Genomic DNA, 26,484 nt, shown 5'->3' with positions numbered 1-26,484 from the left:
TTGATTGCATTGGCACTATGAAATCTAATGAAGCTTTTGAGCTTTTTCTTCTTTTCTCAGTCACATTTTTTTATTGCTCTTATAAAGTTCTGGTTCTACATTGGGCTTTTGCAGTTCTGTGGAGTTTTCATTTTGTTTTTCTTTTATCTTTTTCTACTTTAAATTTTAAATTTTAAACCTATTATTATTTTTCTATATTTATTCCTTTGTTTTCTTTTTCTACTGTTTCTTTCCCCTTGCAGTTAATCTTTAATGCATATAAATCTTCTTTATCTACCTCTGTTTAACTTTGCATATCTATTCTTTCTTTCTATACTTTCTTCCCTTTCATCTCAGCAAATTTGGTATTTTTTATTTTAATCACTTTATTCCTCAATATGAATCTTGCTCTAGTTTTGCTTTCTAGTTTCTGCATTAGTTTTGCTCCTGTAGAGATACTTTAGGTTTCCTTTGTTTGTGGGGTCAACTTAATGTACTTTATTTTTCTTGGACAGTTTTGATGTTCCTATGGATGTATCTGTATATGTGTATATTCAGTCACACTTTTTATTGTTGTTATACACCTCTGCCTCAAAGTTGGTATTTTGTTGCTCTGTTGGTATTTTGTTGCTCTGTAGAGTTTTTTTTTGTTTGTTTCCTTTTTATTCCCTTTTTTTCTGTTTTTTTAAAATTAGTTTATTTATCTATTTTTTAACTTTACAATATTGTATTTGTTTTGCCATACATTGACATAAATCCACCTTTTTTTATCTCTCTGTATGTATACTTTTCGGAGAAGGAAATGGCAACCCACTCCAGTACTCTTGCCGGGAACTCCCATGGACGGAGGAGCCTGGTAGGCTGCAGTCCATGGGGTCGCTAAGGGTCCGACATGACTGAGCGACTTCACTTTCACTTTTCACTTCCATGCACTGGAGAAGGAAATGGCAACCCACTCCAGTGTTCCTGCCTGGAGAATCCCAGGGACGGGGGAGCCTGGTGGGCTACCGTCTATGGGGTCGCACAGAGTCGGACACGACTGAAGTGACTTAGCAGTAGCAGCATGTATACTTTTAATCTAAAATTTTTTTTAAACCTATCATAATTTTCTACATTTATTCCTTTGTTTGACTTTCCTAGTTTTCTTTTCACCTTCAATCAGGATAGTCAGTTGGTTTGGACTACATGAGGTCCATAGGTCAGAAGAGACTGTGTTTTGGGGATAGGCTGGTGGCGTCAGAGGCGACTAGAGTGACGTTAAACCCCGTGACACCAGCTGGGTCGCCATTTTGCTGCCGCTAAGCGTGGCCGCGTGCCGATCTCTCCCGAGTTCTCAATTCGGAGTGCGTAACAGTTCTTTGGCAGCCTCGGAGGATTGCTTGGCAGCGGCAGCGGCACAGGAAGCTGCTTGAACACAGTGAGCCTGCCTTTACAGCTATGCCCAAGAATAAAGGTAATGACTCGGTTTCCCAGAACCACGGTTTGCTCAGCCGCCACCGGTGGTAGCCCCTCCTTCTTGTGGTTGGCTGATATCTTTGAGCAGGACTGCACAGTCCACATAGGAGCTAGGAAGCTGCCCCTGCCTCCTCCCGCTCTGTTCACATAGCGGTATCCTTTTCTCTCTGTGTTTGTCAGTTTTACACGGAGGGTGAAATAGATTAGTTTTCCATTCATGCCAGGTTGAAGCTGAATACTTTGGCCGCCTCATGCGAAGAGTTGACTCATTGGAAAAGACCCTAATGCTGGGAAGGATTGGGGGCAGGAGGAGAAGGGGACGACAGAGGATGAGATGGTTGGATGGCATCACCGACTCGATGGACATGGGTTTGGGTAAACTCTGGGAGTTGGTGATGGACAGGGAGGCCTGGAGTTCTGCAGTTCATGAGGTCGCAAAGAGTCTGACAGGACTGAGTGACTGAACTGAACTGAACATGCCAGGTTAACTGCCAGCGCATTAGTAAACTGAGGAGAAGGCTACTTTTGGGCAGCCAAGGCTTCGCCTCTGTGGCCTTCATCCTTTCCCGGGACTCTCCCTTAGCTGTTGTTTACGACACACTGATTCTTTCTTTTGGGACCATTAAATATTTCTCCATACTTTACTTTGTGGACAGTTGACTACTGCTGAAAATACTGCTTCTTTGCAAACACGAAGGTAAAACACCGTTGCATGTTTAGGTTCATGTCTGCCAGTTTACTTTCTTCTTCTTCTTCTTCTTCTGCTGCTGCTGCTAAGTCACTCCAGTCGTGTCCGACTCTGTGCGACCCCATAGACGGCAGTCCACCAGGCTCCACCATCCCTGGTATTCTCCAGGCAAGAATACTGGAGTGGGTTGCCATTTCCTTCTTCAGTGCATGAAAGGGAAAAGGGAAAGTGAAGTCGCTCAGTCGTGTCGAACTCTTAGCGACCCCCTGGACTGTAGCCTACCAGGCTCCTCCGTCCATGGACTTTTCCAGGCAAGAGTACTGGAGTGGGGTGCCATTGCCTTCTCCTTACTTTCCTCTACCTGTCACAAACCTTAACCTTCTTTAGAAGGAAGCATATACCAACGTGTTCTGCCTTCTTTTCTCATAAAATAGATGCTGGCACTATGTATTTCTACTTATCTTTATTCTGAGGCAGACAGTTCACAAATAATCAGATTTGACAATAACTCTACTTGTAACTTCCAACATCGTACTTGTAAGCTAACTGAAGCAGACCACTGGGACAGTCATTCCTTGAATTCTCCTTTTTACAGACCTCAATTCTTCTTGTGTCATGTTTAATGGCCTGTAATGCCTCCCAGAAAACTGTAACTGCAAGGAGTGAGAATACCTCCTTCAGAATAGCACCACATTTCACATTGCACAACAAATCTCTTCATTGTTCATTCCTGGCACTTCATTTTAGCTCTCAAGCCTTACTTAACGTTTGCCATATTCGGTCACATTTCTTTACCTTTGAGTTCAGTGCTCTCTAGATTCCCCAGACCAACTGGCCCAGCCTTTCTCTAGCAAGCAAATGTTTTGCTGCTACTAGTCAGTGAAACTCTAGGAATGTCTTTTTCATAATGTGTTAGGTAAATTACAAACCACTTCTACTTGTTTTTTCTATTCTATTTAATTCACGTTTAGCTTACAAATAACTGTACATTGCCATGCATTCCTTGTTTCCTCTTCTGTTTCTAGGAATGAAGTTTCCTATGCCCACATTTGGTAGTGTATTCTAAAGAGAACAGGACTTTATGAATGCTGAATTGCTACAGCTTGGTGCTTAGTAGATGTTCAGTACATTTTTGTTAATGTTATCTTCCTAGGCTTCACTCCAGCCTTGGGTAACTCTGCTCTTCCTTCTGTGGAACTTTTATACTAGCTGCTACCTCTCATGCCAAACTGAAGACATTTCTACATATGATTTTTCAGTTTTCAGCCCTTTACAAATATATGGACTAGTCTTGGTTTATTAATTTGAAAATAAATTGTGGAAGAAAATGTATAGAATCCAGGTTTAATCGGAAAGCATGGATAATAACAAAATGCTAATGGCTGTCTCTGGTAATGGGTTATGTGGTTGATAATATACTTATCGGGTAAGGGATTTAGATGAAAGCCACTGACAATTTGTAACATGCGGCTAATCAGAAAGCAAATAACGTTAAATTGTAAATCTCTTTTTAGGTCTCTTAATTTAAATGGTAATTTGTTTGTTTCCCTGTGTTTTTATAAAGTTTAAAATCTTACGTTAGCTTGTGCAACAGTTGAGTTTGTAAACTATTATACAGATGCTTAGATGTCAATTTTTATTCACTCTTTAATCATTTAGGTAAAGGAGGCAGAAACAGAGGCAAGGGTAAGAAGGAGAATGAATATGAAAAACGAGACTTAGTCTTTAAGGAAGACGGACAAGGTAAGACTTCTTTAGTTATTTATACCTTTTCTAGTAATTGAATTTGAGTTTACTCTGAAACATACCTTAGTCATAATCCCGAGGAGTTGTCTCATATCTCCTTTTTTTTTTAATCTAAATGATTTCATTTGCTTATGTGTTTCTTTGTTTGTTTGTTTGGCTGTGCTGGGCCTTCATTACTGCACATGTGCTTTTCTCTAGTTGTGGGGAGTGGGGGCTGCTCTGTAGTTGAAGTGCATGGGCTTCTCGTTGGGGTGTTCTCTCCACTTGTGGAGCAGAGGCTCTAGGGAGACCAGGCTTCAGTAGCTGCAGTACATGGGCTCATCAACTGCAGCTGCCAGGCTGCAACTATTGAGAGCACAGCTATTGAGAGCACAAGCTCAATAGCTGTGGGCCAGGGGCTCAGTCGTTTGGGGGCATGTGGGTTCATCCTGGACCAGGGATCAATTGGCAGTGGATTCCCTACCACTGAGCCACCACAGAAGCCCCTCGTATCTCTAGCTTTTCCCCATTTACTGTGCCCTACGTTGCTGCATAATTTCTGTTTTAAGTAATTCAATTTACACTGTTTCTCATGCAGATTTAATGTGGCATTTCTGTAAAGAAAGTGTCCAGTTTTTATTCTGTGACAAAGCATGGCATGAGTGCAACTGAATTGTAGGGTTTAGAGCAGAGTAAGCCTGGCTGCCAACATCGAAAATTCCCTACTATTGTAATATTTTTCAGTAGACTCTGAGAAATCCATGCCAAGACCTCAGACCCTCAGTACTCCAATGTCCTTAGTGTATTTAATAAAGTAACTGAATAATTGACTGTCTCTTATTTAAGTAAGTGCAGGCTAAAAGAAGAGTAGAATAATTGACTGAAGCACTTACTTTCTTCCCTTTAATGGATAGCTAAGCCCACGGAGGAGTTGAAATATGAATACAACTCCCATATTTTTTTTAACTTAGACTCACTAATATTTAATGTTTTCTTCTTGTACTTTCTTTCTGTACATGAACATTTTCTTCCTAATATTTTAATCTTTCTTATAGGCAGATCTAGTTACATACAGTTACGGTCTTTAGCCCTAAATATCTCATCTCTTAAGAGTGAAGGCTTTCTCTTATGTAACTCCAGTAGCATGGTCACGAGAAATTTAACCTTACCATTGTATTGTCACCTAGTAAGTACTTTTTTCTAGCCCCGTTGCTTGCGCTTAGTCATGTCTGACTCTTTTGCGATCTCATGGACTGTAGCCCACCTGGTTCCTGTGTCCATGGAATTCTCCAGGCAAGAATACTGTAGTGTGTTGTCATTTGCTTCTCTATGGGATCATCCTTGCCCAGAAGTCTAGTGCGTGTCTCCTTTGTCTCTTGCATTTGCAGGTGGATTCTTCATTGTCGGAGCCAGCCGACGAGTCAACGTAGGCATGGACGCGGGATTCCTTGGCTAAGAAAAGAAACAGACACAGAGACACAGAGAGACACAGACACAGACACAGCGGGGCGTTGAGAGGATCACTGCAACCTGCAATGCCAGTGACACCTGTTTATTCTTACACACAGAATTATATACCCTTATACCAGGAAATTCTTATACAATACTATTATTAAAAATTACCTAAGTAACATGCATCAGAAATCACCTAAAAAACATAAATCTATTAACCAAACTCCCATGATTTTCCCATGATTGTGTTTCTCAGGACTTAGGTCATAAAAAGCCATTTGTCCTGTGTCAGATGTGCTCCAGAAAGCTGCAAGGAGTTTCCCTAGTAAACAATAAGAGGTGGCGGGACAGAGAACTATGTCTGGACTCGACCCTTGAGTTAACAAAGGCGGCCCCAGCTCTCAAAGCAGAGCCTGCGTGCCAGATTGCCCTGGAATTAACCCCTGAGTTAACAAGGCAGTTCTTCAAAGCACGTCCTGCTCGCAGGTTGCCCCCCGCACTTCATGGCTGACCACTGGGCAAACTTGTGTTTTGGAATACCCAGTAGCCATATGTGGGTGTTGAAATGAATTGAAGTTAACATATATTGTTCAGTTCACATGTAAACTTTTCTCTTAATGAAAATGCTATTCTCTGTTGTTGAGCTGGTGTGTAACTGCCATTCACATGTGTCCATTTGTTTCAGTAATTTCCAGCACTTCATAAAAAGCCACGTAATTATTCCTTCATAGTGGAAGTCACTAAACACACACACACACACACACACACACACTCAGGCACAAACACAAATATTTTTATTAATTATTTGAAACATGGTGTGTGGCTAAAGATAATCTGGTCTTTGACCTTCGTATTTTTTCCTTACATTAGAAATTTGTTTTCAGGCCCAGGTTTTAAATTACAATTTTCTTTTCTTTGTTATTTTCTCCTGTGTAGCAGTCCTGAACAATAAGCTGGGTTCATGGCCTGTGAACCAAGGGACTCTCCATCATGTGAATCCCATTTACCCTTCAGGATAATGACAGATTAGGATCTCTTTGGTGGAGGTGTTGTTATTCAGTCGCTAAGCCATGTCTATGACTCTGTGGGAGCCCGTGAACTGCGGTACACCAGGATCCCCTGCCTTTCACTATCTCCTTGCATTTGCTTAGACTCATGTCTCTTGAATCCTGTGATACCATCCAACCATCTCATCTTCCGTTGTCCTCTTCTCTTGCCCTCCTGCTTTCCCAGCATTAGGGACTTCTCCTTGCTATCGACTCTTTGCATCAGGAGGCCAAACTATTGGAGCTTTGGCAGCAGTCCTTGCAGTGAATATTCAGCGTGATCTCCTTTGGGATTGACTGATTGGTTGGTCTCTTTCTGTCCAGGGGACACTCAAGAATCTTCTCCAGCACTATAGTTGAAAATCTTCAACTCTTCAGCGTTTAGCCTTCTTTACGGTCCCAACTGTGACATCCCTATGTGACTACTGGAAAAACTAGAGCTTTGACTATACAGACCTTTGTCAGCAAAGTGATATCTCTGCCATTTAACGTGTTGTCTAGAGTTGTCATAGCTTTTCTTCCAAGGAGCGGTTCAGTTCAGTTCAGTCACTCAGTCGTGCCTGGCTCTTTGCAACCCCATGGACTGCAGTGCGCCAGACCCCCCTGTCTATCACCAACTCTTGGAGTTCCACCAAACTGGCATCCATTGAGGTGGTGATGCCATCCAACCATCTCATCCTCTGTAATTCCCTTCTCTTCCTGCCCTCAATCATTTCCAGCATCAGGATCTTTTCCAGTGAGTCAGCTCTTCTCATCAGGTAACCAAAGTACTGGAGTTTCAGCTTCAACATCAGTCCTTCCAGTGAACACCCATGATTGATCTCCTTTCACATGGACTGATTGGATCTCCTTGCAGTCCAAGGGACTCTCAAGACTCTTCTCCAACAGCACAGTTCAAAAGCATCAATTCTTCAGCACTCAGCTTTCTTTACAGTCCAACTCTCACATCCATACATGACTACTGGAAAAACCATAGCCTTGACAAGATGAACTTTTGTTGGCAAAGTAATGGCTCTGCTTTTTAATATGCTGTCTAGGTTCATCATAACTTTCCATCCAACTAGTAAGTATCTTTTAATTTCATGGCTGCAGTCACCATCTGCAGTGATTTTGAAGCCCCCCAGAATAAAGTTAGCCTCTGTTTCCCCATCTATTTCCCATGAACTGATGGGACTGCATACCAGGATCTTGATTTACTGAATGTGGAGCTTAAACCAACTTTTTCATTCTCCTCTTTCATTTTCATCAAGATGATCTTTCACCAAGGTTGGTGTCATCTGTCTATCTGAGGATCTTGATATTTCTCCCGGCAATCTTGATTCCAGCTTGTGCTTCCTCCAGCCCGGCGTTTGTCATGATGTACTCTGCCTAGAAGTTAAATAAGCAGGGTAACAATATACACCCTTGATGTGCTTCTTTCCTATTTGGAACCAGTCTCTTGTTCCGTGTCTAGTTATAACTGTTCCAGATGTAGTTGCTTCCTGACCTGCATACAGATTTCTCAAGAGGCGGGTCAGGTGGTCTGGTATTCCCATCTCTTTCAGAATTGTCCACACTTTATTGTGATCCACACCGTCAAAGGCTCTGGCATAGTCAATAAAGCATAAATAAATGTTTTTCTGGAAATCTCTTCCTTTTTCCGTGATCCAGTGGATGTTGGAAATTTGATCTCTGGTTCTTCTGCCTTTTCTAAAACCAGCTTGAACATCTGGAAGGTCATGGTTCATGTATTGCTGAAGCTTGGCTTGCAGAATTTGAGCATTACTTTGCTAGCGTGTGAGAGGGGTGCAATTGTGCAGTAGTTTGAGCATTCTTTGGCATTGCCTTTCTTTGGGATTGGAATGAAACTGACCTTTTCCAGTCCCGTGGCCACTGCTTAGTTCTCCAATTTTCTGCATATTGAGTGCAGCACTTTCACAGCATCATCTTTGAAGATCTGAAATTTTTCAGCTGAAATTCATCACCTCCACCGGCTTTGTTTGTAGTGATGCTTCCTAAGGCCCACTTGACTTCACATTCCAGGATGTCTGGCTCTATGTGATTAATCACTGCATAGTGATTATCTGGATCGTGAAGATCTTTTTTGTACAGTTCTTCTGTGTTTTCTGGCCACTTCTTCGTAATATCTTCTGCTTCTGTTAGGGCCATGCAATTTCTGCCCTTTCTTGAGCCCATTTTTGCATGCAATGTTCCCTTGCTATCTCTAATTTTCTTGAAGAAATTCTAGTCTTTCCCTTTCTATTATTTTCCTCTCTTTCTTTGCACTGATCACTAAGGAAGGCTTTCTTATCTCTCCTTGCTATTCTTTGGAACCCTGCATTCAAATGGGTATATGTTTCCTTTTCTCCTTTGCTTTTCACTTCTCTTCTTTTCACAGCTATTTGTAAGGCCTCCTCAGACAGCCATTTTGCTTTTTTGCATTTCTTTTTCTTTGGGACGATCTTGATCCCTGTCTGCTGTACAGTGTCACGAACCTCCACCCATAGTTCATCAGGCACTCTGCCTATCAGATCTAGTCACTTAAATCTATTTCTCACTTCCACTGTAAAATCATCAGGGATTTGATTTATGTCATGCCTGAATGATCAAGGAGCAGGTGCCTTTGAATTTCGTGGCTGCAGTGGCTGTCACTTTGATGTTAGTCCTTAGTAAAAAATTTAGTAATGTACACGCTTTATATTAACTACCTGTTTCTTTCTCTTTATTCTGATGCCTGCTTTTGTCTTTTAAATCAAGAAGACATCATCCCATACTAGCTAATGATTTTGTCATTGTTTTCAAATGACAGTAGAATCAGGTGGCCTCTACTATTCTTAGATATAATTGTATTTAAACATTTGACACTTTACCTTAAGATACCATTTTAAGAACTTGAGAATAAGCATCAACGTGTTCTCAAGCAAAAGTTTGTTAATGATCAACCTGCTGTTGATTATCGGTAGAGTTAATGAGGGAAAGGAGAGTCGAGGTTTGGCGAATACTCAGCCTGAGAGGTTGCTAAGTCAGCCTTTAGGGTGCAGTCTGAAATGAGCCGCTTTGATGTCCAAAGGTAGAGCATGCAGTCATGAAGAGCACGACTGAACTGATTTTCTCAAATTAGTAGATGACTTAAATATTCAAAGTAGCAGGTAGCTTTTTGTGTTACTAACATTTCTAATTTTGGATTAACTGCTTCACTTTTGTCGACTTTTCCTTGCTCTGAAAACATGAGGGTAAATGCATTAAGTGTAGCTGGAAGAGACTATAGACATTGTTTGGCAGATTAAGAGTTCTCTCATTTTTGTGGATAAAATTAATATAGGTCACCTTGAGACAGCTCTCCTTTGTTATAATATTTGAACATTTTGTTCTTTTTTAAATCATGGTTGGTGTGGTCTAAATTTGGCAATAAAATTTAAGTTACCAACCTAACAACAAGTGTTACATTTTTTAAAAAATTGAACAGTATTTTACAGCTCTCTTTTGTTTTGTTTTTTTTTTCTTTTTTGCCCCTTCCTAAGAATATGCCAAGGTAACCAAAATGTTGGGAAATGCACGATTGGAAGCAATGTGTTTTGATGGTATGACAAGGATATGTCATATCCGAGGCAGCTTGAGAAAAAGGGTGAGTGTGGAGATATATTTTCCTTTAATACAAAACTTACCTTTAAAAAATTTAGCTGTGCTTCCAAGTGACTGACTTTGGTGAATTCTTCAAGACTTCAAAAATAGTGAGTTATATGACAATAGAAACACATAAAATTAGAAAATCCTCGATAACTTTCATCAGAGGATTTAGATTTAGAAAGAATGATTTGTGACACCTAGGCTGGATTTCGGCCAGAAATGTTTGCTCTTGAAGAAACAGACACATTCCGTGTATGAAACAAATGACCTAGACTCTTAACAAAAATATTAACCCATGAGAGAAAGAAAGAAAAATAAAACACCTGAAAATTATTTTTAAGACAAAAGGAGTCTAATTGCTAATTAAATCCAGTGTATGGTCCCGGGTAAGACTTTGCTTTGTGGGAACAGCTGTACGTGGTGTTAGGAACATTTGAAATGGGACCATCTTATTTAATAATTTTGGTACACTGATTGATCATATTGTTTAAAAGTTCCTTCAACCCTAATTTTTTGGATTAAAAAACAGTTTTGTTCTCTTGAGTCATTCTTTTCCAGTTAGTGGTTTGGGGGCCTAAATTGATGTCCGATGGTAACTAGATGGCTATATTTGGGTCGATGAGTTATTTTCATTTGTTTAAAATAACTAAAGATGTCCAAAGTGATTTGTGAATAAAAGTAATTCACGTGGCAAAGAACTATGCTTTTGTAAACTTAAAGGCTTATTTGAAGTAAAATTATTATCTATTTTAATATCCTAAATTAGAAATCTTGATCCAAACTGAACTGCCTATCTTTAGTTTTTATTTAATAGTTACTTAATAACTCTCTGTAACTAGACTTTGTCTCATAGGCACGAGCACACACACAGATCACACACACATACATGCACGTGTACACATGACACACACACACCACAAACACACACACACACACACGCACACACACACTCATCTGTCATTTTGCCCTAATTTTTCATAGGTCCTTTTCACACACTGAGTGAATTGTATCTTTTGTATTATGTTAAGTATGGCTTAACATCACACACTATTTTTTGTTTGCATTTTAAGTATAATATACTGTGAGTTTTCTTTTATAGGTTTGGATAAATACTTCAGATATTATATTGGTTGGTCTTCGAGACTATCAGGTAACAATTACACCTAAATTTATAATGTTCTTGAATTTAGAAATCATTAACATCAGTATTTAGATGATGCAATAAAATGCATTTGATCTCTTCCAGCCAGTTATGATTCTCATCCTTCTGGCAATAAAATTTGTTACGATCCATGATGTATAAGATGATAGAATTCTGGCTGACTGACGGCATATGACTGACGGTTTTGTGGGAAGACTGGTTGTTTCCTTTTTTATTGTAAATATGCTATGCAATAAGTATTTTCTTATAATTTTGGATAAATACTGCAACTCATCACTCTGTCCTCCTTTAAAGCGCACATGTATTCAAGGCTGTGTGCTAGGTTTTCTGGAATTTTGCCGCAGGCTGACGTTTTCAGTGTTTTGTAGTAAAATGAGAAGATATCTTTCTATTTTGTGACATATGTTTCACAGAACTAGATTATTCATTTTCCTTCCATTTTTCTTTTCTGTAAATTTTGACAACACTGCAGCTTGTAGGATCTTAGATCCCCAGTCAGGGATTGAATGCAGAATACTGCTGAGAAAGTCCTGAGTCCTAATCATGGGACCACCAGAAGACTCCCCCCCGTTTTGCCTTTTAAATATTTTGGTAAAATGACCTTTGCTGAAATAAGAACAGTAGCATATGACAGTGATTTTCGTTAGTATTCTCACTCATCAAAAGAAAAATTTAGTAATTTTATATTGGGTTGTCAGTTCCAATTTTTAAATTTCAAGGTCTCAGATCCAAGTTTGAAAAACCACTGCTGTAGATGATGCAATCAATTCAGGCAAAACCTGTAATCTCCAAAAAGGGTGTTTGAGGCTTATAGGAGAAAGGTAAGACATAGACTAGGTTGTTTAGCGTCTATGTTATAAATCTGAGATGAATACTTAGAAAACTACTTGGTAGTTGCCCCCTACGACCTTAATGTTTGGACTATAACTTGTGAGACAGAAATTCTTTTGATTTCTGTGTCAAACCCATCCCTTGGGCTAAATTAGATTTTGAGTGAAACAACTGCTCAGTCGCTCTCTATTCGATTATCAGGTCATGTTTTCTGTAAATACTTAAGACGTTCTGATTTGTAAAGTTTCAGTCTTCTGTTTCCTTGTCAATTTTTTGGTGTGATTGTTCTATTAGTGACTAAAAGAGACATTTTGAAGTCAGCTACTTCACTTTTCATCTGCACTAGTTTTCTCTTAAAGAATCTGTATGTCTTGATTCTCTAGTGAAATATTCTTGACAATTAAAAACATTATGCACGTTGTTTCTTGTCTTCTTTTTACGTATACTACCTGAGGTGAAGTCTCTGTTAAGTGCAGCTTCTAGGCTTTCTCAGCCATGCTTTGGATTGACTGCTAATTTTCTGGTATGTGACAAAACACCTTTTCCTTTTTCTTTGTGTGTCTTGTGTTTGTTGTTATTTTTGTTGTTGTTGAAAACTAGAAAATGCAAATATAACGTGGTGAACTGGGAGATCAGATTTCTTCCCCCAGGGCTTTTATCTTGCCATTGTTTGTTGAGTGATTTCTGAAACAGATTGTGTATGGCATGTATCTTTTCCTTCATGTGGCCACTGAATGCTTGTTTATAACGTTGCACACAGCCCATGTTTGAGGTTTCATTAAAAGCCAGCAGTCCTCTCAGCCTCTGCTTTTAGACTCTGTGCATGCTGGGGCATACCTTTGATACTCATCCAGGCAACAGATAGTTCTGAGTCATCATTTCGGGCTTGTGCAGAAACTCCAGGTCACTCAAAGCTGAGAGACTAGGAGCATCCCTCAACTTTGATGAGTTTGGGTTCAGTCCCGATTCCACATATAAATGAGGTCCTATAGTGTTTGCCTTCTCTGTGTGACTTGTTTCTCTTAGCACACTGTCCTCCAGGTTCATCTCTGTTCTTGCAAATGGCAATATATATCTACGTTGGATGTTAATCCTTTAGTGGTCTTATCATTTGCAAATATTTTTACTGATCTAGTACACTGTCTTTTTTATGTTGTTGTTGATGATTTCCATTTCTGTGCAAAAGTGATTTAATGTGAAGTACTTCCACTTACTAGGTTTTGCTTGTGTGGCTTATGGGTTTGGTGTCCTATACCAAAAACAAAGAACAAGAGCGGCATTTGGTAGTTTTACACTGTGTTCTCTTGTGGTAGTTTTATGGTTTCAAGCCTGGGTTTAAATCTCTTCAGGGTTATTTTAGGTGGTTTGTGGTGTAAGATAGCGGTCCACTTTTATGTTAAGTATTGTTTTCCTAGACCTGGTTATTAGAGAGGATGTCTTTTCTACACAGTTATCTTGCTTCCCTTCATAAGTATTCGTTGACTGTCTTTGAAAAATTTTGTTTCTGAGTGCTCAGTTTTGTTCTAGGAGTCCGCCTACTGGTGGAATGCCAGTGCCATATTGTTTGGACAGTTGTGTTTGAAAAGCAGGGAGTGTGTGTCCTCCAGCTTTATTCTTCCTCAAGATTGCTTTGGCGGTTAGGATTCTTTGAGGTTCCATATAACTTTGTCTGTGAAAAAAACTGCTACTTAAATTTGTATAGGAATTACATGCAATCTGTACATTACTTTGGGTAATGTGGACACATTACTATTATAACTGATTTTTGTATGTTGATTTTATATCCTGAAACTTTACTGTATTTTTTTCCTTTGTATGTTTTTGTGATCTAGATCATCCATTTATAACCTTTCCATTTTTCATGCTTGATGACTAAAAACATAGAATCTGTCTGTAAAAGTGTATCATTTTCATGTCCATTTATTTTCATTTAACTACATATAACCCCGCAAATGGATTGAAGAATTCTAAGTTCCCAGTTTAATTCTTTGTTGCAATGGCAGTGTAACCACAGTTATATCAATCCATTAAGGGGTTAAAATACTAACTTTAAAGTGGATAGCCAGAAACAGCTCTTCTGATTTTTAATCTGTTGCAGATAATTACAAACCCTTGCTAGTCAAATCATAATGTAAAGAAAATAGCATCACCACTCTGTGGAAGTGTATTAGCAGGTTATTAGCTAATCTTGGGAAAAGGCGATGGCACCCCACTCCAGCACTCTTGCCTGGAAAATCCCATGGACGGAGGAGCCTGGTAGGCTACAGTCCATGGGGTCGCTAAGAGTCGGACACGACTGAGCGACTTCACTTTCACTTTTCCCTTTCATGCACTGGAGAAAGAAATGGCAACCCACTCCAGCATTCTTGCCTGGAGAATCCTAGGGACGGCAGAGCCTGGTGAGCTGCCGTCTATGGGGTCGCACAGAGTCGGACACGACTGAAGCGACTTAGCATAGCATAGCATTGCTAATCTTGTCCCTACTGAGTTGCACTCAGAGTTTGAACACAATACCTACATGTTTTTTGTGCACATTATAGTTTGAGAAGTGTTGGTGTGTATTACACTGCAGTTTTATGACTGTGATATTTTCAGTTGCCTTTCTTTAGGTCTTTTCTAGGTTAATTGTAAGCGCTCAGAATTGTTTGTTCTGTCAGTGTCTCAGCTTCTTTAAAATGGAGAAAAGTGAACATTTTAGGGCAGTACTTCTCAGGCATATTTGCATCAGAAACACCCAGAAGAGCTTTATAAACATGCAAGGACTTCACTTCAGGCCTGTCAGGTTTTAGGAAGATATAGGTATCTTTTTAAAGCACCGCAAACAATTCGAATCAGTAAGATACTCTAAGAACTGTGGGTTGTAGAAAGGTTTCTTTTGGGTAAAATACCACTTTCAGTTTGAACTACAGTGTTAGAGTGTGGACAAGGACCACGTTTCAAAACCACCACACACACACACCCCCCTTTCCTTTTCTTTCTTTGATTCAATGCATTGTATGCATCATTTTCCTTGTCTATACTTCATTTGGTCATGCATGCAAACTTTGTCGTGTGAATTTGTGTGTGTGTGTGTGTGTGTGTGTGTGTGTGTGCCGCTCATAGAAGGAAGGTGAGAGAATAGTGAGGTTTTACATAATTGTGTTTAATTTGAAAGTAATTTAGGAGACAACTGATGATTCTTTGTATAACCACTTTTCATCCTTCCTTGTTTTTCTCCAAGGATAACAAAGCTGATGTAATTTTAAAGTACAATGCAGATGAAGCTAGAAGTCTGAAGGCTTATGGAGAGCTTCCAGAATATGGTAGTTAATGTCAAAGTTATTACATTTCCCTGTCTTCTTATAGTATTTGCTACTTAGTGTTTAGGTGAAGCAGTTGTTTCTGCTCTTGTTCTTTCTCTCTCTTTTATGTATTTTTGCATATATACTTCAATTCGCTTTAAGAATGTATGAAATACTTCAGTGTATTAACAACTTAGTAATGGATTCTCTTCCTAATATATGCTGTTTTGGTGGGGAATTAAAAAGTTTACAGACTGTAGCCTGATACGTAACAATTGTTCAAGGAATGCCTCTTTTAAACAATTCTTAAGAGATTATACCTGGTTTCAGCTAATCGAGGACAACAGTTATGGTACTGGTATTGATCTTTATGGAGGAGTATTCAGGTTTTCTTAGTACATAAAGTACTGTTGTGGCATTTTGTGGAGAGTGTTCTTAAAAGATATCCCTTTTGTTTCTTAAAGACAAAAGTATTCTATTCTTCCTCTAGTGAGCTTGGAAAGATTAAAATAAGTTCCTAGTAACAAAAAAGAGGAAGTGTACTAAACTCACATTGTGAACATGATAGCAACTTTATTTATTCAGTTACAGTGCATTTTATTATAAAGGTATGCGTTTTTTAGTAAGAATGAAAATTCTGATGACATATAGGCCATTTAAAAAAGACTAAGATAATTGGGAATCAGATCAACATTTACTTGGCAGTGAACTTCTTTTAGTTGTTTCATTCTGAGTTTGTTCTCTGTGATATGTTTGCAGTTAGGCAGATTTTTCTTGGAATGGAACTGTTGAATCGATGATTGATTACAAGCAGTTTCTTGTACAGTTCAGTGTTTTAGTATTAATCCAGTATTATTTCTTTAAGTAGGCAACTAATCTAGTAACATCTTGATTTTATATTTTTAAGAGTATGCTCTTACTGTGTTTTTAGCAGAACTTAGTGAAACAGATGAAACAAATTCCTTTGATCCTGAAGATGATGATGAAATCCAGTTTAAGGACCCTGCAGATGAGGTTGAAGACATTGAGGTGTAAGTCCAGGCTGAACCATGTGTGTGTGTGCTTTTTATTGTTTGGTACATGAAAGTAGTCAGACCTTTCACCATCTTTGGGCTCAGAAGGAGGAACACTTGAATTGAATATATATTGAGGCTCATGTATCCGTGAATTTGAATAGCCATTAATATTCATAAGACAGCATGGCAACCTTTTTAATTTTTCAAAAACTTTATAATTCTTGGGATCTCCTTGTTTGTTTGATTTATGTCAACTGGGTCTGACAGTGGGCACTCCTTGTCTTTATTAGGTAAGGGGGTCTACAGTGATAGTAGTAAGAAGTTTAGCAGACAGGTTTAAAATGTATCATCTCCCAAGGCTGGTACGTTAAAAGAAGTAAAGCATGTTGCAGCCACCTTGCAGAAGCATTGGAATTTCAGTGTACTCCAAAGCATTCTTAAAATGAAGGCCTGTTTTGTTGCCCATGTATTTAGAGGTTACATTAATTGTCCTGTATCACTCTAGAAAAAACTTTTGGTTTGAAGTTTGTGGGAAATGGTTGTTAATCTTGGTTAGGAAATAGTGATGATAAGACTTTTAAATGCCTCACGGTTCTTTTTTTTTAAATTAGTTTATTTATCTATTTTTAAACTTTACATTATTGTATTTGTTTTGCCATACATTGACATGAATCCACCAAGGGTGTACATGTGTTCCCCTTCCAGACACCCCCTCCCACGCTCCCTCCCCATCCCATCCCTCCAGGTCATCCCAGTGCACCAGCCCTGAGCACCCCATATCATGCATCGAACCTGGACTGGCGATTCGTTTCATATATGATAATTTACAATCTTCAATGCTGCTATGAATGTTTTTAAGTACAAATTTTATTGATTTGTATCTCTTGACTTTTTAGACAGGCATATCAAGTAACTGGAATGACAATATGGCTTATACTCTTGTAAGGCGTGTTAGACTTCTTCATCTTCTTCTTTCGGTACTTCTGTAGTAGAAGACAGAAATGCAAAATCAAAAATGAGTGTTTGATTGAATACTAAGGTAGAAGTTTAGAATTCCAGGAGCAGATTTTAGGAAGTCTAAATTGAATCAATGACTTAGAACACAGATTTCAAGATCTTTCAGTCACCAACATCCTTATTAAGAGCATTTTCAGACACTCAGAGAAATTGAATTTTAAGTGGAAGTGAGCAATCACATATTCACCAAGATTACACAGTTTACAATTTTATACTCAGTCTCTCACATCTATCCTGTTCATCCCAGTCCGTATTATACTTTGATGGATTTCCAAATCATTTAGGAAATGAAACCAAGGCACTACCCTGGTGTGCTAGTATTTTAAGATTCTCAGCGTCCACTGTAGGGGTCACGAGTTCAATTCCTGGTCTGAAAAGGATGATCTGCATCCTGTGCGACATGGCCACAAATAACATTTAACACCCAAACTGCTTAAGATTATTCACACCGTGAATTAGAACAGCTGGTTATGTACCAATAGTGGAGAATTTATTTCTTTCTTTTACCCTATTTTTATAGATCTTTAAACAGATGACAATACTCCATTGAAGCGAAGGTGAAGTCACTCAATCATGTCTGACTCGTTCTGACCCCGTGGACTGTAGCCTACCAGGCTCCTCTGTCTGTGGGGGTTCTCCAGGCAAAAACAGTGGAGTGGATTGCTATTTCCTTCTCCAGGGGATCTTCCCAACCCAGGCAGACCTTTTACCCTCTGAGCCACCAGGGAAGCCCGATACTCTACTGATGTTGCATGCTTTTAAAGCACACCAGAAACAGGAAATTAAAAAGGAGTAGAAAAATATTGTTGCAATATCATTAAATATTTTTAAAAATTTTCTCTTCCAGTTTTGCTACCACTTATCAGAGGCTCGAAAATTTTACATCAGTTTTTATTTTATATATTTATGATGCCTCTGTCATCATCTTTTATGTATTTGGAGTTATGAATTTTGTAAATGCTAAAATGAACATCTTAAAGATTTCAGTTAAACCGTGGTTAAAAATGAAAAGGCAGTTTTATTTGAAAAAGTGGACCCCGGGTTTTATGATTCAGTGTAAATCAGAAAGTAAAACACAATTATATACTAAGAAAGAATCCAGTAATGAAATGTCTTTTAAGTAGATGTCTTTTTAATGATATCTTTGTAGTATCTAGATGGTTTGTAATGCTGACCACAGATTTCTTAGAAATGCTGTCCTCTCTCTAATGTTTTGCTCAGTTTTGCCAGAGATTCCTTGTGGCTAAATTAATACTGAGGAGGTACAGTTGACAGTTATTTTCTGTGGTAAGAATGTAAAATGAACCAGTTATGTAGTATGTTATTCGAGACCGGAAGGTTGTCACGGCTGAGCTGGGGTTGAAGGCAAGGGATCTAACCAAAGGGAAGACTTGAATACCAAGCCACACAGAGTTAAGCTTTTCCTTAGAAGGAAAAGAGAACAGGTTTCTGGAGCTGTGACTAAGCAGGTCAGTTGGGGAAAAGACTAAAGGCAACCGTAAGTGAAAGAGTTTGTCTTATATTGGAAATTTTGTTTAGGTTTATGTGTTTTATGTCAGAATCGCAGTTCTTGCCACAGTCAGATATCCTGGTGATTACTAGAGTGTCACGCCTGTGATCAGATTGAGTCACAAGCATTGGATTTAGTACCATCCTTCTCTCTTTGGGAGGCGAAAAGATTCTAACCTGCCATTAAGATGAGTGAGTTAATTTAAAACATTGAAAAAATAATAGCTTGCGTAACATGATGTTCTCATTGAGATCATAGAGATTCACTGAAAACACATAGGAATTGAGAAAACAATCTGGTTGTTGTTCTTAACTTTAGTTCAAAAGGAATAATTTTCTAAGTAGTGTAAGAAGATCCTTTAAGCATTATTACAAGAATTATTTTTTCTGTAGATCTGATGTTCTTTTCACTTACAGATCTGAATTGAATTCAGAAGTCTGAGGAACATGCTACAGCTTGAATTTTGGTCATCACCTGCCGAGAAGAATAAAATTCAGTATGAGTGTAGTTTAAAGCACACTGTGCCTTAAATAAACTATGGTTTATTTTCATTGTTTTATTTCTTTATTTTTTATTAAATTAGTTTCTTTATTATTTAACTTTACAATATTGTATTTGTTTTCCATACATTGACTTGAATCCACCGTGGGTGTACATGTGTTTTCCTTCCAGGACCCCCCTCTGACCTCCGTCCCCACCCCATCCCTCCGGGTCATCCTGGTGCACCAGTCCCGAGCACCCTGTATCATGCATCGAACCTGGACTGGTGATTCGTTTCACATATGATAATTTACATGCTTCAGTGTCATTCTCCCATATCATCCCACCCTCGCCCTCTCCCATAGAGTCCATAACACTGGTCTATACATCTGTTTCTCTTTTACTGTCTCTCATACAGGGTTATCTTTACCGATTTACTAAATTCCATATATATGTGTTAGTATACTGTATTGGTGTTTTTCTTTCTGGCTTACTTCATTCTGTATAATAGGCTCCAGTTTCATCCACCTCATTAGAACTGATTCGGATGTATTCTTTTTAATGGCTGAGTAATATTCCATTCTGTATACGTACTAGAGCTTCCTTATCCATTCGTCTGCTCAGGGGCTTCTAGGTTGCTTCCATGTCCTGACTATTATAAACAGTGCTCCGATGAACATTGGGGTAGACGTGTCTCTTTCAATTCTGTGTATGCCCAGCAGTGGGCTTGCTGGGTCATATGGCAGTTCTATTTCCAGTGTTTTGAAGAATCTCCACACTGTTCTCCATAGTGGATGTACTAGTTTGCATTCCCACCAACAGTGTAAGAGGGTTCCCTTTTCTCCACACCCTCTCTAGCATTTATTGCTTGTAGACTTTGGAGAGCAGCCATTCTGATGGGTGTGAAGTGGTACCTCATTGTGGTTTTGATTTGCATTTCTCTGATACTGAGTGACGTTGAGCATCTTTCCATGTGTTTGTTAGCCATCTGTATGTCTTCTTTGGAGAAATGTCTGTTTAGTTCTTTGGCTCACTTTTTGACTGGGTCATTTATTTTTCTGGAATTGAGCTGCAGGAATTGCTTGGATATTTTTGAGATTAATTGTGTGTCCGTTGCTTCGTTTGCTATTCTTTTCTCCCATTCTGAAGGCTGTCTTTTCACCTTGCTTATAGTTTCCTTTGTGGTGCAAAAGCTTTTAATTTTAATTAGGCCCCACTTATTTTTGATTGTATTTCCAATATTCTGGGAGGTGGGTCATAGAGGATCCTACTGTGGTTTATGTGGGAGAGTGGTTTGCCTATATTTTCTTCTAGGAGTTTTAAGTTTCTGGTCTTATGTTTAGATCTTTAATCCACTTTGAGTTTATTTTTGTGTATGGTGTTAGAAAGTGTTCTAGTTTCATTCTTTTACAAGTGGCTGACCAGTTTTCCCAGCTCACTTGTTAAAGAGATTGTCTTTTCTCCATTGTATCTTCTTGCCTCCTTTGTCGAAGATAAGGTGTCCATAGGTGCGTGGATTTATCTCTGGGCTTTCTCTTTTGTTCCATTGGTCTATGTTTCTGCCCTTTTGCCAGTACCATACTGTCTTGATGACTGTGGCTTTGTAGTAGAGCCTGAAGTCAGGCAGGTTGATTCCTCCATCTCCATTCTTCTTTCTCAACATTGCTTTGGCTATTCAAGGTTTTGGTATCATATTGCTTTTAAAAACAGATGAAGCTGAATTATTTTGAGTAAAATGTTAACACTTGCTTCTTTCAATGTAATGGAATTTTTAGGGGTAAAGACCTCAATATCTGCTGCCAAAACACTGGGGACAAAGAAAGAAGAGGAAAGATTCCTCTCCTGTTTTACCTCCAGTCAACGGATGTTTTGAATAAATTGCCTCACCATCATAAGCCCTCGTGTGAACTCGTTTGTTTGCAGAGTCTTTCTATATATTCCACTTATCTAGAGGTTTTCTTGAGATTTTTGATAGAATATAAAGAAAGCAGAAGTATGCATTTGAAGTTAAGAAAAAGGGCTATTTTCTTACATATGATGCTCAAGTGTAGTTTTATTCTGTTTGGTAACATATACTCTTTTCATCATTTTGTGTTGCCACTATATATAAAAAGGGCATTTCCAAAGTGAAGCCTTCAGAAGACAGGTTGGAGTCATAATGTTCAATTCATGTGATTAGAAGTTGCAGAAATTCTACACTAAGTAACACTCAATTTTATTAACATTGAATGTTTTGATCTGTTTGTGGAGAGTATTTTTACTTAGCATTTTAAATATTTCTCAAGTACAACCACCATTAAGAATAAAGTAAATAGATGAACCTTTACAGATAAAGTAGGTTACTTGTCCTTTCATTCTCAAAAGTCATATGCATTGTAACAATATAGTGCTGAATTTGCTGAGTAAAATAATCACATTGTATGCGTGAAAATCTCATTTCATAAGTAATTTCTATAAACTAATACTTTCATAAATTTGTCCCTTAGCTGTGATAAGGGAAAGGAAGGAACAGCCACTGAAAAATACAAGAAAGTGTTGCATTCAATATATTTTGGTCTTGCTTTGTGTCACTGGTGTATTTGTGTGTGTGTGTGCATATTTTACTGCAAATTTAGACACTAATCTTGCTTTTTAACAGTGTGCTTTGAATGTATCCTCTGAATGAAATGAAATTCAGGGCTTGTTCAATGACCTCAATAAAATTTTACTCATGTGTAGTGAGAGACCATTCATCAAGTAATTTCTGAAACATATTCCTTTGGAGAATTTTTAGGGAATATACATTTAGCTGGTTTCTGTAATATAAAAAAGGGGAGTAAACATTTGGATGGTTTCATTTCACTTTGCTAGAGTTTTCTTTCCCAAGTTTGTACACTGAGTGTGTACATAGTTAAATCCGAGAAAAAAGTTCATGGATGTGTTTTCTGGTGCTTCATCTGTGGAGTTCCTGAGCACTTATATGCTGAACATATTTGAGATGGAGGACTAGTTTTAATAGTCTGAAGAAACAAACTTGAGAAGTTGACTTCATTGATAATCAAAACTTCCTGGTTATTTAGTCTTTTTACGTATCTTTCTTCAAGCCTTTGCCAAAAATACCAGAATCTGTGCACATGACATAGTGAAAAACTTCTCTGTGGATGTTCTCAAACAAACACGGGCTTGTCCAAAGATTTAATCTACACTTACATTGTGTTTGCTAGTTTTCATGGTCTGATTGTTTTACTCTTGTTTGTTTCTTGATTTCTGTTTTTATTTTCCTAAAAATTGTGTTCTGATACCCTAACCTCAGAAGATAATAGTATTTTGAAGCAGGCCCTCTAGGATGTCATTATGCCACTGCGGGGGAACCCTTAGGAAAGGAGTTTCTACCCTTATGAAGGAGACCTCAGAGGGTTTGCCCTGAGCAGAGGCAGCAAGAACTCAGCAGTTTGCAAATCAGAGGAGGCTTCACCAGAACCCTAACCCTACCAGCACACTGATCCTAGACCTCCCATGTCTGGAAGTGAAACTTTCTGTTGTTGAGAAGCCAGTTTGTAGTATTTTGATGTAAGAACTTGAATGAAGGGAAACACTGGTGACAACACATTTTTTTCTCTCTGTTTAGTAACTGTGAGGCATAGTGTTTCATCTTGAGTTTCTTCTGTACAATTTTCCATGGAAGAATTATTTTGATACATCTCATGTAGAAATTGTATAGGTAAAATTTGTGGGGGGTGGTGCCTAGGAAATTTATTCAAAATTGGATGCCCCATGTCACTTGGTGCTTCAAAGAGGGTGATCTCTTTTGCTTCCTCTCCAGTCACTTGAAACATTCCATAAGATGCCCCGGAAGGGAAAACAAAGTAATATTTTAATGGAAACTTGACAGGTCCATTTTGTAGGATTTTAGAGTGTGGGAACACAGTTCTTGGCAACATAATTTGACACTACCCTCCTTCAAATCAGACTTTGTTTCATAGGTTCAGAAGATATGCAGGACCATGAACTCCAACACTGCAATTTCAGAAAGCAAACTTTCATATTTTAAAATTATTTTAACTGTAAGATATTAAATTTACATCAACCGGAGTCAGTCACTGGTACACACATATTCCCGCGCCCTGAACCCTCCTCCCCAGCCTATTGCTCTGTGTTGTCCCAAGCACTGGCTGTGGGTGCCCTGCGTCATGCACTGGACTTGGAATGGCCATCTGATTTTGTATGGTAATGTACATGTTTCAATGCTGTTCTCTCAAATTGTCCCACCATTGCCCTCTCCCACAGAGTCCAAAAGTCTGTTCTTCCCATGTCTGTCTCTTTGGCTGCTCTGCATGAAGGATCCCCGTGACCATCTCTCTAAATTGCATACATATACATTACTATACAGCATTTGTATTTCTCTTTCTGACTTTACTTCACTCTGTAGAACAGGCTCCTGTTTCCACACATCATTAGAACTGACCCAAAGCATTCCTTTTCACAGCTGAGTAATAGTCCATTGTATATATATACCACAACTTCCTTATCCATTCATCTGCAATGGATATCTAGCAATATTGCTTCCATGTCCTAGCTATCGTAAATAGTGCTGAGATGAATATTGGGGTGCACGTGTCTCTTTCAATTCTACTTTCCTTGGGGTGTATGTAAGCAGTGGGATTGCTGGCTCATATGGCAGTTTTGTTTCCAGGTTTTTAAGAACTCATACGCTTTATTGTGGCTATACTTGTTTGCATTCCTACAAACAGTGTAAGACCCTTACCTTTTCACTCCCTCTCCAGAATTTCATGTTTGAGATGTTTGGGTGATGGTCATTGTGCCCAGTGTCAGATGCCACTTCATTGTGGTTTTGACTTTCATCTCTCTGAAAATGAGTGATGTTGAGCATCTTTTGTGTGTTCATTCAGTTCAGTTCAGTTCAGTCGCTCAGTCGTGTCCTACTTTTTGCAACCCCATGAATCACAGCACGTCAGGCCTCCCTGTTCATCACCAACTCCCGGAGTTTACCCAAACCCATGTCCATCGAGTCGGTGATGCCATCCAACCATCTCATCCTCTGTCATCCCTTTCTCCTCCTGCCCCCAATCCTTCCAGGCATCAGGGTCCTTTCCAATGAGTCAACTCTTCACATCAGGTGGCCAAAGTATTGGAGTTTCAGCTTCAACATCAGTCCTTCCAATGAACACCCAGGACTGATCTCCTTTAGGATGGATTGATTGGATCTTCTTGCAGGCCAAGGGACTCTCAAGAGTCTTCTCCAACACCACAGTTCAGAAGCATCAATTCTTCAGCACTCAGGCTTCTTCCCCCTCCAACTCTCACATCCATATGTGACTACTGGAAAAACCATAGCCTTGACTAGATGGACATTTGCTGGCAAAATAATGTCTCTGCTTTTAAATATGCTGTCTCGGTTGGTCATAAATTTCCTTGCAAGGAGTAAGTGCCTTTTAATTTCATGGCTGCAGGCACCATCTGCAGTGATTTTGGAACCCCAAAAAATAAAGTCTGACACTGTTTCCACTGTTTTCCCATCTATTTTCCATGAAGTGATGGGACCGGATGCCATGATCTTTGTTTTCTGAATGTTGAGCTTTAAGCCAACTTTTCCACTCTCCTCTTTCACTTTCATCAAGAGGCTCTTTAGTTCTTTTTCACATTCTGCCATAAGGGTGGTGTCATCTGCATATGTGAGGTTATTGATATTTCTCCCAGAAATCTGGATTCCAGCTTGTACTTCATCCAGCCTGGCATTTCTCAGGATGTACTCTTATTAGATCTTAGGGATACTAATTTTAAAGAGACAACATAATAAATTGTGCAAAGCATAAAATATACACATACAATAAGAGTTGTACACAGTACAATGGAATATTAGCCATTAAAAAGAATGAAATAATGCCATTTGCAGCAACATGGATGGACCTAGAGATTGTCATAGCGAGTGAAGTAAATCAGACAGAGAAGGAGAAATATCATATGGCATCCCTCATATGTGGAATCTAAAATGAAATCATATAAATGAAGTTACAACACAGAAAGACTCTCAGACTTAGAGAGCAAACTTATGGTTTGTTCTTATGGATAAACTCACGGATAACAAACAAAGTCCTACTGTACAGCACAGGAAACGTTGCTCAGTGTTACCTGGCAGCTTGGATGGGAGGGGAATTTGGGGGAGAATGGATAAATATATACATATGGCTGAGTCCCTTCACAGTTTACCTGAAAGTATCACAACATTTTTAACTGGCTATACCTCAATACAAACAAAAAGTTTTTGTTTTTTTTTTTTAAGTTGTATAAAGGTATGATGACTGAGTAAGATATTTGCATGGGAGCAAGAAACACGGGGGTAATGCCATGTTCAGGGGGATGATTTTCCTTTTTGTCTTAATAATATTTTCTTTCAGCAAACGAAAATCAAGATTCAAATGTGCATAAATTGCTTTTATATGATTACATATTGTGCCATCTTAATATGTATGAATATATAATCCCTTTATCTACTCTTGCTGCTCTGATTTTAACATAAGGAGTTAGAAAACCATTTAAGACAATGTAACCTCCTACATATGCTCTCTTAAGAGGTGCTGCTAATAAATCGAACATGAAGTTTTTAACTTTTTATTTTATATTGGAGTATAGCCAGTTAACAATGCCATGATAGTTTCAGGCGGACAACAAAGGGACTCAGCTACAGATACACGCATATCCATTCTCCCCCAAATTCCCCTCACATCCAGGCTGCCACTGAACACTGAGCAGAGTTCCCTGTGCTCCACAGCAGGTCCTTGTTGGTTCTCCGTTTTAAATACAGCCGTGTGTACATGTCTGTCCCACGCTCCCTAACCATCCCTTCCCTGCATCCTTCCCCTCAGCAACCATATGTTGAACATACAGCTTTTTCACACTTGACTCTGTGTCGCGCCCCTGGCAGGCACCCTGGACAAGACACCCACACCTAAGAAAATATTTGTGAGTTACCTTCAGCCTAGCAAATAAGAACAAAGGAGAAAAACAATATCCAGAACAAGATATGAATTTCCAAGAAGTTGACGTGCACTTAAGGTATGTGTGTGACTTAGAGGTGGGAGTCTCCTGACCTCTGGATGTTTCATGTGGATTCTGAGAAAAATGTCTGCTTCTTTAATTAGATGGAAATGTACACAACAGAGAGCTTTGCATCAAGTCTGACATTTAGTGCATGACTCCCTGGGACCCTCCAAGCTGGGTTGTTGACCTATTTTTCCT

General features: G+C 38.9%; 1 protein-coding gene across 2 annotated transcripts; it reads left to right on the top strand.

Annotated features, from left to right (window-relative positions):
- The first annotated feature begins 1,264 nt into the window (after positions 1-1,264).
- On the top strand, positions 1,265-19,319 carry LOC145537504 (eukaryotic translation initiation factor 1A, X-chromosomal-like). Of its 2 annotated transcripts, XM_081568175.1 has the most exons (7): positions 1,265-1,432; positions 3,782-3,865; positions 9,846-9,949; positions 11,051-11,101; positions 15,165-15,246; positions 16,157-16,256; positions 19,185-19,319. In XM_081568175.1, the coding sequence occupies exons 1-7, from the start codon at positions 1,417-1,419 to the stop codon at positions 19,207-19,209; spliced, it is 462 nt and encodes a 153-aa protein (XP_081424301.1). In that variant the 5' UTR covers positions 1,265-1,416; the 3' UTR covers positions 19,210-19,319. The 2 variants fall into 2 exon arrangements, with proteins under 2 accessions (XP_081424301.1, XP_081424302.1); XM_081568176.1 differs by lacking the exon at positions 11,051-11,101 and having other exon boundaries at positions 1,355-1,432.
- Positions 19,320-26,484: the final 7,165 nt, after the last annotated feature.

Source organism: Giraffa tippelskirchi, chromosome Y, assembly GCF_054371585.1.
Source record: "Giraffa tippelskirchi isolate mGirTip1 chromosome Y, T2T-mGirTip1v1.2.pri, whole genome shotgun sequence".
Lineage (NCBI taxonomy): Eukaryota > Metazoa > Chordata > Mammalia > Artiodactyla > Giraffidae > Giraffa > Giraffa tippelskirchi.
The sequence above is the reverse complement of the archived record's forward strand: the minus strand, read 5'-3'. Positions and strand labels throughout refer to the sequence as shown.